This window comes from Gracilinanus agilis, chromosome 3 (genome assembly GCF_016433145.1).
Source record: "Gracilinanus agilis isolate LMUSP501 chromosome 3, AgileGrace, whole genome shotgun sequence".
Lineage (NCBI taxonomy): Eukaryota > Metazoa > Chordata > Mammalia > Didelphimorphia > Didelphidae > Gracilinanus > Gracilinanus agilis.
Genome location: NC_058132.1, coordinates 15,245,370 through 15,265,063, shown reverse-complemented (window position 1 = coordinate 15,265,063; position 19,694 = coordinate 15,245,370). Strand labels below are relative to the sequence as shown.

Below are 19,694 nucleotides of genomic sequence, written 5' to 3'. Positions count from 1 at the left end.
AAAGAGAGAGAGAGACAGAGAGAGAGAGAGAGAGAGAGAGAGAGAGAGAGACAGAGACAGAGACACAGACACAGACACAGACAGAGACACAGACAGACAGACAGAGACAGAGACACAGACAGACAGACAGAGACAGAGATGCTATACATTAATAGAAGAGGTCATAATGGTGTTTAAAGAAGGACTTGAGAGTTTGCTGGGAAATTCATGCTGAGAAAGCTATATGAACTATAGAGTCCAAAATTAATATATAACTCTTAGGTCTCCTCTTTGTGAGAGAAGTAACAATTTTGGGGCCAAGTGTATATCCTAATTACTGATGCTTTTGTTCTCAATTGAGGTTTCAAGAAAAACACTTCAGCCAGGTGCTGGCCTTAATGTTTGCTATAGAGGAAATCAACAAGGACACCAAGTTGTTACCCAATATTACCCTAGGATACCACATCTATAATACCTACCCAAGTGATGCCAGCACTTTGGAGAGCTCCTTAATGTGGCTGTCAGGACAGAGACTGGCTGTTCCAAATTATCACTGTCAGAAGCAGGGCAAGTCTGTGGCTATCATTGGAGGAGCCACTTCTGAATTGTCAGTCCAAATGGCTACCCTGCTTGAGCTCTACAAGTATCCACAGGTAAGAACTATGATCAAAACAGTCCAGATTGTTGGGAGAATGCAAATGGATGGAAGAGATAGCACCATAGACATCAAGCTAGTTATGTGACACTGCAAACATTGGGGAATTCTGAATTCTGAATTTATTCTTAGAGTTTATTCCAAGAACAATGAAGATACAGAGGCAAAAGTGAAATACATGATCAAAATTGCCCTTCCAATAATAATTATTCCTGCAAGAATATTTTGCATTTTGATCTATCTATATATCTATTTATCTATCTACCTAATTATTAATTTACAAGTCACTTCTGTATATGTAATAATTACATTGCCTGACAATGATTTACATTGGACTATATATTTGTATATCTTTATCTATTAATGACCACTATTTATTCAATCAGAAAGCAATAACATAAATTCTCATTGAATTTTACTTAATTAGATCATGTTATAGTTTATATATTACATTTTATTACAATGCATTATATTTGTATATATTTATACATCCATATAAATTATGTATGATAGAATTATTTATTGATATGAATATAAACAATATAATTCACTCTAATGTAATCTAACTCTAATACACACACAAACACATATACACATACCCCAATGTATTCTTCGAAAACCAACTGTAAAGTTCTTTTCACAAGGAATATATTGTAATTTATAGTGGAGTATGCACATGGGATGGTGGAGAGAACAAGTTAATAAAACAATCTCCAATTCTAACTCTCTTACGCCTTCTGAGAAACTTAAAAAAATTAGAGAATATTAGGTAAAACTGAGGCAAATGTGAGATCTAAAGAAAGTTTTCTTTAAAAAAGCCTATGGATTAAGGAAAGAAAACACTCTAGTGGTTGGGGGCATGAGGGTAGTTTTTTTTGGAGAAAGTGGCCTCTGGCCATAGATGTCAATTCCTAATTCAGAGATAAGGTAAGCCTTTAAAAATTGGAGAGGGAAACAATGACAGGAAAAAAGAGGGACAGTTGAATTCTAGGAATATTGCTTGGATTATGTAAACAGAAAAAGTGGTAACATATAAAAAATGGAAAGACTTGTTCTATTTTATGGTTTACTCCAGTCCAGAGGTAAGTCTCAATAGGAATCATTTTTCTTTCCTTTTCAGATCAGCTATGGACCATATGATCCCATCCTGAGTGATAAGGCCCATTTTTCAAGTATTTATCAACTGGCACCCAAGGAGTCCACTCTTACCCTGGGAATGGTACGATTAATGGTACATTTTAACTGGACATGGGTGGGACTGGTTATCTCAGATGATAGTAGGGGCGAAACATTCCTCTGGAATATCAGAGAAGAGATGACCAGGAAGGGCGTCTGTGTGACTTTTACAGAGAAGATTCCTACCACTGAGAAATACACTATTAATTCTCATACTATTATCATGTCAAGAATTGACAGATCTTCTGCCAATGTTATTGTTGTTTATGGAGATGACAATTCACTAATAATGCTGCAATATGGACAAACACCTTACCTCATATTAACAAAAGTGTGGATTACCTCCTCTCACTGGGATTTTACCATAAGACCCCATGATAGTACACCCAATAGTTTCAATAGTGTTTTGATATTTTCAGGTAATACAAAAGAGATTCCAAATTTCAAAGCTTTTCAAAGAACAGTTAAACCTAGAAAATACCCAGAAAATATTTTTCTTCAAGGATTTTGGAACTCAGCTTTTGGATGTCCATATAATTATGAGAAATTCAAGCAAGAAGATTGTTCACAAAATGCTTCCTTAGAGATGCTGCCTTTGAGACATTTTGACATGGCTACATCTAGCCAGAGTTACAATATCTACAATGCTGTGCATGCTGTGGCCAGGGTTCTGCATAAGTTATTCTTAACTAAGTCAGAACTTAGAGATGACGACAGTCTTTTTATATATCCCTGGAAGGTAAGTTTCCATTTATGAAGGCAGAGAGTCCACATTTCCAAACTTACATCTGATTCATGAGCTACTAAAAATGAGTTGCTTTTTCTTGGAATCAGGGGGTTAGTGAGTCACTCAAGTAAGAAGCTTTTCAACTATTTCCCCCTAGAGATCCGACCTATATTCTTCAACTGTAATAATGTCAGTTGTGGCTCTTACAGAAGATTTTTGCCCTAAAGCAACATGACTTTAAGTTGAACCTGACCATAATTTACATATTTGGAGTACTCTCTTATGTTCTTCCTCAGGCTCAGCTACTTTACCCAAAATTTGATAGTCTTCAACAGGCGAAGACACAAGACAGTACTTCCTCATCCATAATATGTACCACATAATCATTGAAAAGGGACCCATAGGTTTCACCAAACTATCAAAGAGATCCTTGGCACAAAAAGATCCCTGACATAGAATTTTCTAACACTAATTATAGAACATTTAGTTGATGGGATTAAGATAAGTAACAGATTTGAGAAGATACAGGTTAAGGAGAATGTAGAATCCACCCAAGGGCTTGATCTTGTCCTCTGTCTATTTCTGTATTGTCAGTAGACTAAGAGTAGTGTATTATGTTTGGTTCTAGAAATCATAACGAAAGATAGATATATAGGTATCCAGAGAAGTATAACCAGAGAAATGAATACTCTTGATTTCATGACTTATGCGATTCAGATGAATGGAGAGAGCAATTTTAGCTTGGAGAGCAGGGAAAGCTACACAGGTAGATGCCTGGTTGCATTGTTTAAGTATTTGAACAATTATAATGTTGTGGAAGGATTAAAATTGTTCTATTTAACCCAGGATGGAAATACAAGGGTCCATGTTTGGAAGTTGAAAAGTTAAATTAATCTTGATATTGAGCATCAAACAACAAATAAATAAATAATTTATAAAAGAAGCAGGAAAAACTTTCAAAAAATTAGATATGGACAGAAATATAATGGGCTTCCTCATAAGATGAGATTTCTTTCAACAGAAGTCTTCAACTAGAAACTGAGCAATTATTTATTTTAATATTTTATAGTTAGCATTACTTTAATTTGTGGTTGTTCTTGATACCCTGTACCAGGGGTCGGCAACCTTTTTGGCCATGAGAGCCATAAACGCCACATTTTTTAAAATGTAATTTCGTGAGAGCCGTGCAGTGCTCACAGTGTGCACTCCTGTAACAGCACCTGAAAAAAATTGACTTTATGACTCCTGCAGAAAGAGCCATATCTGGGCAGCTGGGTAGCTCAGTGGATTGAGAGCCAGGCCTAGAGATGGGAGGTCCTGGGTTCAAACCCGGCCTCAGCCACTTCCCAGCTGTGTGACCCTGGGCAGGTCATTTGACCCCCATTGCCCACCCTTACCAATCTTCCACCTATGAGACCATGCACCGAAGTACAAGGGTTAAAAAAAAAAAAAAGAAAGAGCCATATCTGGCCCTCAAAAGAGCCAGATATGGCTCGAGAGCCATACTTTGCCGACCCTGCCCTACGCATTCCCTTCTATCCCTCAAAGTCTGCAATTCTATAGGAAAAATTAGATTTCATATTATTGAAATTAACTGGTTGTTGTCAATAAAATAATCAACATTATTGATATTTACTGGATAATTTTCAGTACCAGTTGTCATATACGTAAAACATGGAAAGTTCCTCTTTTGTTACATACCTCACAAGGTGGGTATGAGAACGATGCATTAAGAAAGTTAAGCTAAAAAAGATAATTTATAGCTGTGCTGCTCTGTGTTATGTTTCAAATACTAAATAGAATGTGAATCAGCATGGGAGAAGGGCAAATACCATCCTTTTTGACATAAAAGAACAGGCTTTGAAATTTATAGACCATTCTGTTTGAGTTAATTATCTAGGTGGTGATTTTAAAGTACCTTGTTAAAGTGAATATTAAGGTCCATCTCTAAACTGAAAAGGTCTTCCATTTTAGGAACAAGAAGCAAACCATACTGCTGTCATAAATCTACTCCACCCAAATTCTGAGGCTCAAATCAGAGTGAAGAAATGTCATAGTTATTTTTTAGTCAAGTGTGACCTTTTGTGAAACCATTTGGAATTTTGGGGGCTAAGATACTGTAGCTGATTGCCATTTCCTTCTGTAGCCCATTTTATTGCCTAGAGGCAGTAGGGTACATACAGCTGGATTTCTTTTTTGAAAAGTCTGATGAAGCCAAATGTGTGTTTCAGGAATATAAATTTGGTAGAAGTGTGTAAGAAAGACTGGAGTTATAACAAATTGAAACAGGGAAATCAACAAAAAGGCTGGATACAAGCATATGTGTGTCATCTTCCTGCAAATGGTAATGACACTGTGAGGCTTTTTCAGATTACCAAGAAGCAGAATATACAAAGAAAATAAGACATTTTAGATTTGAGCCAAGAAAAAAGCCATGGTTATTGAAGGTAATACAGTTAAGGAATCAAATCAGGACTTGGAGCAGTCAGAAGAGCACTAGTACAAAGAGAGGTTAGTGTCCCAAAAATCTAGAGGGGAAATAATACACAAGGGGAGACAGATGGTGGTAGTTGAAATATATCAGAGAGATAAAAGGATGAATACTAAGATTATTTACCAAATATGACCATTATAAGAACACTGCTAACTCCAGAGAGAGCATTAACTGTTTTGTGATGATATTTAAATTCACTTAAAAATGTTGCATTGTAGGACCAGAATTTGTGGTGATGAGTTGAAACACTTTAATTTTGTTTGCTAGTGGTATTATTCCACGGAAGTTTGAATGATCAAGGGAAGAAGGACATCGTAAAATAGCTTGAGATGGAGTACTGGAAGTGTTTAGCATAAGGTATTGAAATGATTAGAGTGGATGAGGTATTTTTGAAGGAAATAAGAAAAGAACTATAAGATAATCAAAAGTAGTTATTCAGTTTTTCAATCATGCTTGACTATTGTGACCCCATAGGGCAGTGATGGGCAAACCACAGCCAGGCGGCCAGATGCAGCCCCCTGAAATGTTCTATCCATCCACTTGACATTATTCCTAATCTGATGAATACAATGAGTAGAATACAATACAATGAAACTTCGAAAGAGTTGCCTTAAAAACAAACTGACAGATGAGCATTTCCTTTCCTTTGGCACCCTCTTTAAAAAGTTTGCCATCACTGCCATAGGGCAGAGAATTCCAGAGCCTTCTATACTCTACTGTCTCCCAAAGTCTGTCCATTCATGTTGGGTTTTTTCCATGATATGGTCTATCCATCTTATCTTTTGTGATATCCTTTTTTACCTTCAATCTTTCTAAATAAAAGAGTCTTTTACAACGAGTCCAAACATCTAATTTTGTGATCAAAGTACTTAGGCTTCAGCTTCAGTGTTGGTCTTTTCTTTTTCCTTTTCTTTTTTTCTTTTTTTTAAAACCTTAACTTCTATGTATTGGCTCATAGGTGGAAGATTGGTAAGGGTGAGCAATGGGGGTCAAGTGACTTGCCCAGGATCACACAGCGAGGAAGTGTCTGAGGCCAGCTTTGAACCTAGGACCTCCCATCTCTAGGCCTGACTCTCAATCCACTGAACTACCCAGCCGCCCCAATATTGGCCTTTTCAATGAATAGTCTGAATTAATTTCTTCATGTATTGACTTATTTGATCAACTTACTATCCCAGGGATTCTCAGAAGTCTTATCTAGCACCATAATATGAAAGTAAATGTATTACAGGTCAATTAGTGGATTTCTTTATTGCTTTGATTATCCAGATTCAATTTGTCAATATAAATTTATAATCTATTGGTATGATAGTTTGTGTGATTTTTTCCAGCTCTCTGCAGTAGAAGATGAGTTGGACTAAAGGAGATTAATTGGGCGAATTCGCCAGTGCTTAGGTTTGGCAAGAAATTAGTGTCAATCAACCAAGTGGCTAAATTAATTTAGAGCAAAGAATGCTAAAGAGCTGAAAATATTTATACAAGAGGAAATATTGGAAAGGGAAGAAAGTCAAATAGTTAAAACAGTTATAGTACCCTAAAAAGATACTGAAGAATAAAGTAATTAGAAGCCCTACCAGAGATGATGATTAGTGTTTCAAAGGTGAGGCATCACTCATTATGGACCAAAATAATGTTTTGATCGAATAAATGAATTCAACTGGTGGGTGATCGTCTATTAAGATAATCATAACTTCTATATGATTGGGAAGAGTGAGATTCATATTATGATCATCATATATGTAGCTGAGTAGGTTGAAAAGATCGTCTTAATAGTCAAGATATTTTGAGTGTGCCTGCATTGAAGTGTCACTTATAAATTCTCTTCCCCTTTAGCTGAATTCTCTTCTTAGAGACCTCCATTTTAACAACAGTGCTGGTGAACAGATATTCATGAATGACAAAAAGCTGTCTGAGGCAAACTATGATATTAAGTATTTTGTGAACTTCCTTAATGGTACAGAATGCATGGTGAAAGTGGGAGAGTTTATTCCTCAATTTCCTGTTGGTGAAGATTTTTCTATCAATGAAAATGTCATAATGTGGAATGAATATATTGAAATGGTTAGTAGTAACTCACATCATAGTTATTCATAGGGTGGAGGGTTAAAAGAGTCTATTAATGGGAGTTTGGTTTCTTTCAAGGGAAATATTTAGGAGTACTAAAATTCTTACCATAAAAATTGTCTTTCCACATGAAATGTGAGGTTACAAAGGGGGGATCAATAAATTAAGTTTGTGTGGAGACAAGAGATATCTAACATCTTATAAGTCCTCCATTTATATGCTACCATGAAAATAGATACATGGAGATTTCTTTTTTTTTTTTTTTGACATAGCAGATGCTTGCCATGTACTTTTTTTTTATTTGAAGGATTATGTACCCCACAGTAGCCTTGCTTTACATAAGATAAGGTTTTTTAAAATTTGTTTTCATGCAAATTAAATGCAAATACAATCTCTGTCCTAAAGTATATTGCAGTTATTGGTGGAAATGAATACTTCTCTTAACTTTCCCCCTTTCATCTCCATCCCCTCCCTGAAATGGTAAGTAATCTAATACTGGTTTTACATGTGAAAAAAAAAACATAAAACATTTTTTCTATTAGTCTATTTGTGGAAGAGACGTCAAACCAAAGAAAAGAAAAGAAAGCAAAATCTAGTATGCTTTAGTCTGCCTTTATACTCCATCAATTCTTTCTTTGGAGGCAGGTGGCATTTTTCATCATTTATCTCTAAGATTATTTAGGATCCTTGTAATGCTGAGAATAGTTAGATTCATAGCTGTTCACAATATAATATTGCTCTTATTGCGTAAAATATTCTTCTGGTTCTGCTCACTTCATTTTTGGTTCAGTTCAAGTAAGTCTTTCCAAGATTTTCTGAAATAATCCTGCTCATATTTTCTCAAAACACCATAGTATTCATGATAATAATATACAACAACCCATTCAGTCATTGCTCAGTTGCTGACCATCCATTAAATTTCTGCTTCTTTACTATCCAAAAAGCATTCATTTTGGACAGCTAGATGACTCATCAGTAGAGAGTAAGACATGGTTATTGGAAGTCCTAGGTTCAAATCTGATTTCAGAAACTTCCTTGATGTGTGGCCCTCATTAAACCACTTATTTACCATTGTCTAGCTTGTACTGCTCTTCTGATTTGGAACTTATACATAGTATTAATTCTAAGATGTACGTGAAGGTTTTAATTAAGTTACTATGAATATTTTTGTAGAAATAATACTTCAAATAATTAACAGTTATGTGACCCTAGGTGACTCTCTTGAATTTTGTTTGCCTCTTATACTTTGTCAGTTCCATCATCTCTAAAATAATAAGAATAGGGGCAGCTGGGTAGCTCAGTGGCGTGAGAGTCAGGCCTAGAGACAGGAGGTCCTAGGTTCAAACCCGGCCTCAGCCACTTCCCAGCTGTGTGACCCTGGGCAAGTCACTTGACCCCCATTGCCCACCCTTACCACTCTTCCACCTATGAGACAATACACTAAAGTACAAGGGTTTAAAAAAAAAGAAAAAAGAAAAAGAAAAATAATAAGAATAGTAGTAGCTATCCCTCACATTTGTTTGGGAAGATCAAATAAACAAATATTTGAAAAGCATTCTGCACACTTTAAAGTGCTACCAAAAGATAACTAATGTTTTATTTAAAGGATTACCTGTGGACTTAGCCAATTTAATGCTTGACTAAAGGAATCTAATTTGTAGTTACATATGATTATTTTTACAGGAGTCACTATCAATAAATCCTCAGTTCTGATGTACCTAACATGCAATGTTCCAATATAAGTCTTTAGCCAGAAAAAATCTTGGACTTCTATACTTAGATTACTCAGATATGTATGTGTGTGTATGTGTGGAATTTAAATTTAAAATTATTGCTTTTCAAGTGACTTTTTGAGTTTTTTTAAGATAGAATACCATTTCATTTATGTGATGTTTTCCAAAATGTAAGGAAGTTTTTATTACACATTCATTAATTAAGAAATGCTTATTTATTGATTAATTAAATCCCTTGAAATCTGGATCATGGATTACTCCTCTTGAAATTCTTCAAAATTCAAAAGCTTTAGTTCATCTCCATTTCCCAAACTGCTTGTTACCTTGTAGACTATTTGAATTACAAGCCCCCTAAATGAATTTATTTCTTTTTCAGACTCCCCACTCTGTGTGCAGTGAGAGTTGTGGCCCTGGATATCAGAAATCTCCCCGTGAAGGAGAGTCCATCTGCTGCTTTGACTGTATCCTCTGTCCAGGGGGGCAGATTTCCAATCATACTGGTAAGTACGTACAGAGAGACAAAATACTTTTCCCTGGCTTACAAAAAGAAACTTGAAGAGTAGGAGGGAACAGAACTGGGGTAGATTTTTAAGGTCATATACATTCTTTAGTGGGAAAATACTAGAGATGGAAAAAACAAGCTGGGAACACAGTATACCCTGTGTCAACTCCCTAATGGGACCTGAGAGTTAGGGAAAGATGGATGCCTAGCTCTCAGAGAGCAATACCATAAAATAAGATCAAAATTTTAAAGAAATTAAATGAGAAAATAAGGAATAGAGGGAAAAAACCATCAAAATCTATCAATATATCAAAAATGCTTAAAATTTGTAATGTTGTATTGCAATAATATAAGTCTTTGGTTCTTCCACCTCTGTCAAAAATTAGGTAGTGGATGTCTTTTAATATGTTATATTTTCAGGTAGTTGAAAAATATTTGGGCCCTAATACATGGTCACTTTTCTTTTTAAGTTCCATGTGTTTCTGGAAAACATGTATATTTTTGCCAAATGGTTTGAAAAAGATCTTGTCGGTTTCTTCAAGTTGTTCCAATGATTTTTTTCAATACATTATTTATTTTGTTCTTTATTCTGTTAGATTCATTCCAAAATTGAAAGAAGAATATTGAAGTTTCCATCTATAATTCTATTACCATTAATTTCTTCTTTAAATTCAGTACCTTTTCTTTAATGAATTTAGAATTATAAACATTTGGTCCATAGACTGTGTACTCATATTGTTATGTTAACCATGTTTTTTTTTAAGGATAATGTAGTTTCTTTGCTCATTGCCTTTTATGATGATAATTTCCTATTATTTTATAAAATGGCTATAACTACTTTTTTAATTTGCCTGATGTATAATGATTTCATTCAGGTCTTCATTTTGTATATGGAATAGCTTTTTAGATATGCTTATTGTAAGAAACAGTTTGAAAACTTCCTCCCCCTCACCCTAAATATTCTACTTTTTCTTAAAAAAAAAGATCCAAATAATAAAAGTGATTTAATGATAACTTATTGTAATAAAATAGAATATCTTCCCTATGCTGTGTTATAATATGATATAATGTGAAATGATATGATAATGCAATAGTATATAATATATCATGTGATTTTATATGATATGACTATATATAATACCCTATTAAGATGTTATGATATAATATATGATGGAATATTGTTATAGCATAATGCAACATAATATAATATTGATTCTTTAATATATTCTCATTTAAATACATAATAATTGTAATACATTTTTAATTTTTGTTATATTAAAATACTGAGTTAACTCCTTTAATCTTCTTCATTCATTAGAGAAGGCATCATTTGACAAAAAAGATATATGTATGTATAAATCTATGTCTCATTTATTTGTATTTATAAGTTTTTTTCCAGATGCACATAAAAAATCATATTTCAGACAAATTCAGTTCCTATATATATATTTCCATGCTTTTGCTTCTTTCATTCTTAATTTCATGTTGGTCTTTCTATAATTTTCTAAAATTTAGCTATTTTTCATTATTTTCAAAATAGTAGTATTAAATCACAAACAAATTCCCCAATTGATGAGTGTTCCTTCAATTTTCAGTTCTTTTCCACCACAAAGAAAGCTGTTATAAATATTTTAGGATATCTGGTGATTTTTCCCCATTTTTCTCTGATCACCTTAGGAAATAAAGCTAATAGTGGGATTGTTGGGTCAAAAGGTATGCACAGATTTTTTTTAACTTGCAGCATAATTCCAGATGGCTCTCCAAAATGCTTGCATCATTTCATTGTTACACCAGCATCATATTAGGGTTCTCATTTTTCACATCTTGTCCAATATTTGTAATTTTTCTCTTTTCTCATTTTAGCCAATTTTATAGTTTTGAGATATCTAAGAGTTGTTTTAATTTGCATTCATCTAATTAAAATGATTTGAGCACTTTTCGTATACTTATAAACAGCTTTGGTTTTTTCATCTAAAAGAAATTTCCCATTTATCAGTTGGGAAAAGACATGTTCTTATACATTTGACAAAGTTCTCCATATATTTTAGATATGAGACTTATTTTCAAGAAACTGTCTATACATTTGTCAAATTTACTTTTTTTCTTTTTACTCAATTCCATTTACTTTATCTGTACAAAAAATTTTTAAGTTCAGTTTTTTAAAATTTATCCATTTATATCTCAAAATGCTTTCTTTCCTTTGCTTATACATTTTCCCTCATATGCATCAATCTTATAGGTTATATATTTCCTGTTCTTCTTATTTACTAATCATATCTTTCTTTATTCCTATATCAAGTATTCATTTTATTTTGTCTTGACACATGGTTAAAAATATTGATACTTACCTTGTTTCATCCAGAATGTTTTCTAGTTTTCTCAACAATTTTTACTAAATAGTGAATGTTTATACCAAAATTTGGATCTTGATTTTAATCAAACAAAAGATTACTTTAATAATTTACAACTGTTTGTTCAATGTTTATTCTGTTTCGCTGGTTTATTTTTCAATTTCTTAATCAGTACCAGATAGTTTTGATAATTACTGCTTTATAATAAAGTTCAATATCTGTTATTGATAGATAAACTTCCTTTACATTTTTCATTAATTCCTGGGTTATTATTGACTGTTTGTTTTAACAAATAATTTCGATATATTTTCTACTTCAATATGATGTTTTTTCATTTATTTAATTGAGAAGGAATTGAATAAGTAGGTTAGTTTAGGTAGGATTGCCATTTTAATTATATTGGCTCTGCTCACCCATGATAAATTAATATTTCTCTAGTTATTTTAATCTGACTTTATATAAAACATGATTTTTAATTATGCCCATATTAATTTATTGATTTCCTGGGTATTTAATTTGATAAATTGTTATTTTAAATAAGTTATTTCCTATTATGTCTTTTTGAAGGGCACTGTTGGTCATGTATAAAAATGATATAGATAAAATTCATATTCATGTTTTGATCTTTTTGTTTCTATTATTATTTTCTTGTTTAAATATATCACTTTAAGTATAGTATTTTGAAATTTAATTTATTTTCCCTTAAATGAAGTAAGGAAACCTCATTCCCACTCCTCTTTAAGAACCCTCAAATATTTTGTCAACATTTCCATTATTTTTTATTTCATTTACTAATTCATTTTTTTTTTGGTTTTCCCACTTCTCTAGATGTTTAAATATTTCCCTCTTTACAGCTCTCATACAGTGAATTATTTAAGGAAATTTCCCCTTATTCTCTTACCATGCAAACATATTATTTTTATCTTTTCTATCTTTTTTGCCCAATGAATCATTTCTTTACTTCTTTCGTGAATTCAGTTCTCTTTCTATTCTAAATTTTAATTTACTAATTCATGGAATTTTTCTTTATCCTCCTTTTAATCTTTATGTTTTTTAGGGAATTCAATTCACGAATGTTCCTATTCTTAGTTTCTTCTTTAAAAACATTGCTGTGTTATTCCTTTGCAAATCATGTCTACTTGCTCTTTTTTTCTTTTGTGAATCAATTAAACTCATAAAACTTTTCAGAAGATATGTGAGTAGAAGAATTAATATCTGGAAGAAATCTTCCAGAATCATTTATCATAGGTTCTTTCTTAACTTCCTGACATCATCATGATCATTTTCTTTCCTATTATCTATTTTTCATAATAATTTTAAATTTCAAAAACTATTTCTCTTCAAGTTTATAGGTTATGATGTGTTTTTTGTTTGGTTTGATTTTCCTTCAATGTGATCTCTGGATTACATTGATTTTAAAATTTAATTTCTGTATTCTGACATATGGAATCATATTGTGAATTATTATTTGCATTATGTCATTGAATTTTTCATTTATCATGTTATTTAGGGACAGCTTTATCCAAAAGTTGCATCTACTAATTGTAAGTTTAAAATGAATACAATTTGGTTGTATACAGAGCTTGTTTCCTGATAAAATTATTATTTCACAAACATTCTTACTTTTCTGAATTCATATATCTGATCAGTTTTTCCATCTATATTTTTGTTAAAATAAGTCATTATGAATTCATATTTTATGCAGTCATTATTTCTGTTGTTAAGAATATAAATTCTGATTTCCTGTTTTTTTTTCCACTTGAGTTAGAAACATCTTTTTTTGGTAGTCGCATGATATTCTAGGAATTTATTTGTCTTATCTTTCATGAGAAATCAATTAAATTAAATTTTCTAACAACACATATTTAGAAAAAGTAGGGTTCATATAATTCTTATTGAGACCATCTTCTGTCTTGTTTTCCTGTTGACGTCTGCTTATGCTCCAGTACTTGGATTAAGTTTTCTTACTCCTGATATCTTTGCTTGGTTCAAGTTTTTCTCCTTATCTTGTACTATCATTCACTTTATGAGTCTTTCCAATTTCTTTATGGACACTTAAGGACTGAAGCTCAAAGCAGATTCTGCCTTCTCTCACATTTTGGAAACTTACTTCTCACCGGCCTTAATCTCTACCTTAAATGGCTTTATGGGGAATTGTGAGAGAATAGAATTGGATCAAACTGTATGCTTTTTCCTTTTCCTTTCAACCTATGAGTCCAGCCTCCAAGTCTCCAACCTCCACCTACACTAACAGACATGTTGATTTCCTCCCAAAAGTTTCTTCAATTTATTTCTTTTGATGAACATTGCTACACCAAAGTAAGGATGCTGCCACTCCAAGTAGAGAAACTTTTGTTTTCATGTAGTTCAACATCTTCTGAAAGGGTTTTGTGTGGGAATGATGGAGAATTGGGAAGCAGAGTTCAATTCTATGGCCTGTCAACTCAAAAATGATAGAGTAATGAATTTAAGGGATGAGCCAAGATGAAGGATTAGAAGCCCCCGCCCACCCTAAATGTCTCAACATTTTCCTCCAAACAAATTTAAAGTAATATATGAATCTTGTTTTGGAGAAGAAGATCTAAGGAAACGTCCAGGAGGGATATTTTCTACACCTAAAAAGTTTTAAGAAGTTGGCAGTATAATTCTATGACATGAGTTGGAATCCCACATGACATGCATTTAGGCAGGTATATAAATAGCAACAGTAGCAGATTCAGAAGCACAGCTCAGAGATGATAAGATAATCAGACAACTTTTCTGAGAGAAATTATAGAGGAACATTTTCTGGTACTGGGTACAACTAACAGACTGGCAACTGTGTTACTCACATATAGCTCTTGGTCCCAGTCCCAGAGTAAAGAAGAACACTTGAATAAAGAACAGGGGCCCTGAGAACAGGTCAGAGGTAGAGATGTGCATGATCTGCTTCAGGAGAGTAGGAGACTTGGTCAGTCTTCCATGGTCCAGAGGAACACTAGTGCTTATGGCTGCAAAGAACCAGGGGTTATTTCTTGTTAAAATCCAGAGCAGAGACTACCCCTTTTTCTGGATCACACCAATATAGAAGCACTCCAAACATACAAATAGACAGCTCTTAAAACAGTGGCAAGAAGTCTAAAATTTGGGACAGTGCCTACCTAAAACAAGGTTAGCAGAACCCAACTTTAAAATAAAAGTCAAAGTCAAGAAATAGACTGTAAAATGATCATACAATAAAAATAAAGAACTTGATCATAAACATCAACTATGATGGCAATGAAGAACAGGAAACAATGCAGGAAGAAGAAAATAAGATATCTTCTGCATGCAATGACTTGAAGAAAAATACTAATAGGAACATAAAGGCATCATTTCTCAAATATACAGAGAATTGAATGAATCCCTCCTTCCCATGCACAAATGTTTACCAGGTTATGTACAGGCAGGTGTCAGAAGATCAAAACCATTTTTATCATATGAAAGAATGATCTAAATTATTATTAGAGAAATTCAAATTAAAACAACTCTGAAGTACTACTTAAATTAGAGCTATCAGAAATAATAATTTCCAGAGGTTGTGATAGAGAATATAGACACTAATGAATTTTGAGGCAATAGTAAGTGGGTTCAACCATTCAAAAAAACAATTTTGAAGTATACCTAAATGTATATATTACGTGGCATTCCCTTTTGTTCAGCAATACAACTAGTATGTCTGTATTCCAAAGAGATAAAAGAAAAAGAAAAGGACACCTATGTAGAAAAAGAAACTATTTTGGTGTTTGCATAATATTGGAAATTGAGGTGAGGCCCCTGAAGTGAGGAATAATTGAACAAGATGTGACATGATTGTGATCATATTATAAGAAATGATCAGGGGGGTGGTTTTAGAAAAAAAAAAAACAAATACTACAAGATGTATATGAACCAAGGAGAAATTAAGTGAGAATGATGAGGAGTTTATTGTGAAGCACAGTAACAACTATTTTATAATGATGATTCAGCATTGAAACATGAGTATTCTGGTCAATACCACACAATACAAGAACATTTAGTAGGACATAGGATCAAAAATGCTGTTTACCTCCAGAGAACTAATGAACTCTGACTATAAAGTGAGGTATAATTTCTCACTTTAATTTTCCTTTGTCTTTCTTGCCTTTGTGGGTAATGTGGAACTGTTTTGCCTGATTTCATAAATATGTTTTATATATTAATATTGATATTTCTTATTTATATTATTGCTTATCTCCTTAGTGGATGAGAGGGAGGGTGGAAGGGAAAGAGAATTTGGAATTCAAAATTTAAAAATAAAATAATGTTGTTCTCATTCTTAAGGTCATTTTGTTGACTTCAATTGAGGCATGAGACCCAATTGGAGGAGGCAGCAAATGAGGTGGCTGGCATACAAGGGGAGAAAGATGAGGCAGAGATCCAAGTAAGCAGACTGTGCTCACCGCAGAAGTCGCATAAGCAGAGATGGAATGACCTTTGGTGACATTTTCAGGAAGCCAGAAACCTTCCAGGAGACACTTGCCTAGGAAGGTTGTGCTGATACCAGCTGATAAAGGACTCACCACTATTTAGCATTTCCTGGAAAAAAAAAATTCAAGCTTGTAATACAATTTCCACATGGCTACCTCGTGATTGTGTCCCATGGAACGCCTGTCATTCAGGATTGCTTGTTTGTTTTGTTTTGGTTTTTTTATCAAATGTAGCACCTATAAAATAAATCCTCGCTACCTTATTTGGTTGCAAAAAAGAAAAAATTGTTAAATAAATAATTATTAAAGATGGAGGGAGCTCAGTGGAAGGAGTGGGATTAGCAGTCAGAGACTTAACGCATCTATGGAAATGGTGAGGGGGTACCAAAGCATGACATCATAGTTCTGTTTTGCATCTCTGCCAGAGTGGGAAGCTAGCTAGAGAAGTGCTAAGAAAATATTTAGAGAAAAGGAATTAAGCCTTCTTTACTCTTCATTGTTCAGATAGTAATACTGTTAAATTTGTCTTCTTGTAGACCAGTGAAATTAAAATAAAATGGAAAAAGGTTCTTTTATGATTCATATTAAATTAGAAAATTATAAATTCATTGCATGTAAGATGCATATTATTTTTATTTATTCCTAAAGAGTTCCCATTTATATTTGAATGTGGTTCAAACTGCAATTGGTGTTTTTGCAGGCTTTTCAGGCCATCTGTCTAAAACCATTAAGAGAGTAGAAATGGTTTTACCTCTTGTACCCACTTATTGCATCTTACTACCAAAGAGGATACCTTCTTTTCTTCATTTCTCTACCACTCCAACCTCTGCCTTTCAGCTCCTTTTCATCTCTTCTCTTTCATTTCAATGTAATATTTTAAATGGGAAGGTTGTCATTCACATATGTATATGCATATATATCTTTGTTTTATATATAAGATGTATATATATGTGCATGTGCTCATTTTAAAAAGCATTATTGTGTTCAAAGCCATGAAAGCACTTATTTATGAGAAGACTTTTAAGAAATCAAATTTATGAGACCTGGAAAAACCTAAGTGTCTGAAATCATTGTAATAATGTATTAGAGGTACTGGTGACACTTCTCCAAATTGGAGAAGACTATTGAAAGCCCTTTGTAGCAAGGAAGTCCTGCTTAAACAATTTTATTTCCCTGAGCCAGGGATTATGAAGGTTTCCTGAACTTGCATAATACTGATAATTTTTTTTGTTTGGTTTAGATATGGATCAGTGCATCAGGTGTGCTGAAGATGAATATCCAAACAAGGAGAGAAATCGCTGCCTCCAAAAGGTGGTGACCTTTTTGGCCTATGAGGACCCCATGGGCATGACTCTGGCCTGCACAGCTCTGGTCTTCTCTCTCCTGACATTTCTGATCCTTGGCCTCTTTGTGAAGCATCAAGACACCCCCATAGTGAAAGCCAATAACAGGACTCTCAGCTACATCTTGCTCTTCTCCCTAAGTCAATGTTTCCTCTCTTCTTTACTCTTCATGGGTAAGCCTACCTCAGCCACATGTCTCCTTCAACAGACAATATTTGGAATCACATTCACAATGGCTGTGTCCTCCATTTTGGCTAAAACAGTCACAGTTGTTCTAGCCTTCAAAGCCACAAGACCAGGGAGTAGGAGTAGAAAGTGGGTGGGCTCCAGAGCCCCCATTTCTATCATTCTTGTCTGCTCCCTGATTCAAGGAATTCTCTGTGGTTCCTGGCTATTGGTTTCTCCCCCATTCCCAGATACAGACCCACACTCAGAAGCTGGGCACATGATCCTTAAGTGCAATGAGGGTTCTCTCATTGCCTTCTATCTTGTCCTGGGCTACATGGCATTCTTGGCTTTGGGGAGCTTCATCATGGCTTTTTTGGCCAGAAATCTCCCTGACACCTTCAATGAAACCAAGTTCATCACCTTCAGCATGCTTGTGTTCTGCAGTGTCTGGGCCTCTTTCCTCCCTACATACCAGAGTACCAAAGGGAGATCTATGGTGGCTGTGGAAGTCTTCTCCATCTTGAGCTCTAGTGCTAGCTTGCTGGGCTGCATCTTCATTCCCAAGTGCTATGTGATTCTCCTCAGGCCACAGTGGAACACTCAGGACTGGATAAATCATAAATCCTATGCCAGGGGAAGGAATCACTCTAAGATATTTCCTCATGCCTCCTAGCAACGTAATGAAATATCTGAAAAAATAACCTAAATCATATTTGATGTTAGATATCTGTTTACACCTGGATCTCCTGATTTCCTTGTCTGGGCAGCTTTTTCTTTTTCTTTTTTTTCAGATTTAAATATTTTATTTTTTTAGAATAATTTTCCATGGTTACATGATTCTTGTTTTTACTTTCCCCTTCACCCTCCCTTTACACCCCTCTTCCATATCCAACATGCATTTCCACTGGTTTTACCATGTGTGATCAGTCAAGACTTATTTACATATTATTGATAGTTGCATTGGTGAGATCATTTAGTGTCTACATCCCCAACTGTGTCCGCGTCAACCAATGTGTTCAAGGGGTTGTTTTACTTCTGTGTTTCCACTCCTGCAGTTCTTTCTCTGAATGGGGGTAGCATTCTTTTCCATAAATCCGTCAGAATTGTCCTGGTTCATTGCATTGCTGCCAGTACAGAAGTCCATTACTTTAGATTTTACCACAGTGTATCTGTGTACAATGTTCTTCTGGCTCTATTTCTTTCACTCTGCATCAATTCCTAGAGGTCTTCCCAGTTCACATGGAATTCCTCTAGTTTATTATTCCTTTGAGCATAATAGTATTCTATCACCAGCATATACTACAATTTTTTCAGCCATTCCCCAATTGAAGGGTATACCCTCCTTTTCCAGTTTTTTGCCACCACAAAAAGTGTGGCTATAAATATTTTTGTACAAGTCTGTTTTTTCTATGATCTTTTTGGGGTACAAACCCAGCAATGCTATAGCTGGATCAAAGGGCAGGCATTCTTTTAGTGCTCTTTGGGCATAGTTCCAAATTGCCATCCAGAATGGTTGGATCAGTTCACAACTCCACCAGCAATGCATTAATGTCCCAATTTTGCCACATCCCCTCCAACATTCATTACTCTCCCCTGCTCTCATTTTAGCCAATCTGCAAGGTGTGAGGTGGTACCTCAGAGTTGTTTTGATTTGCATTTCTCTAATTATTAGAGATTTGGAACACTTTCTCTTGTGCTTATTGATAGTTTTGATTTCTTTATCTGAAAATTGTCTATTCATGTCCCTAGAGCAAGCTTTTTCTTATCGTTCCTTTTTCTCCATTCTTACTTTTACTCTTTAACCAACTACTGCATGATTTTCAAATTATTATTTTTGGTAGCCACTTTTACATGCTTCAAGCTGTGAGAATTGAACACCATTTTGCATCCTTTTTCTTGCTACCCTAAGATCAGTCTTGAGGGGTTTGGGTTTCTCCTGTGAATGCAGTTTCCATTCAGTCCCTAACTTTTGATAAGATTAGGAATAGGGCCTGAGGCTTATCTATAAAAAAGAAGTTTTCAGTCAGAAGCTTTGT

General features: G+C 34.2%; 1 protein-coding gene across 1 annotated transcript; it reads left to right on the top strand.

Moving 5' to 3' along the window:
* The first annotated feature begins 356 nt into the window (after positions 1–356).
* LOC123242906 (vomeronasal type-2 receptor 26-like) lies at positions 357–18,331 on the top strand. The gene is made up of 5 exons (XM_044671023.1): positions 357–632; positions 1,755–2,549; positions 6,865–7,092; positions 9,205–9,328; positions 17,388–18,331. Exons 1-5 carry the CDS (start codon positions 378–380, stop codon positions 18,329–18,331), a joined length of 2,346 nt encoding a protein of 781 aa, XP_044526958.1. The 5' UTR covers positions 357–377.
* The last annotated feature ends 1,363 nt before the right edge of the window (positions 18,332–19,694 follow it).

Coding starts and splice junctions, on each gene's coding strand:
- LOC123242906 (XM_044671023.1), top strand. CDS start 378: ATGTTTGCTATAGAGGAAATCAACAAGGACACCAAGTTGTTACCCAAT. Junction 633..1,754: donor AGCTCTACAAGTATCCACAG/GTAAGAACTATG, acceptor TTTCCTTTTCAG/ATCAGCTATGGACCATATGA. Junction 2,550..6,864: donor TTTTTATATATCCCTGGAAG/GTAAGTTTCCAT, acceptor CTTCCCCTTTAG/CTGAATTCTCTTCTTAGAGA.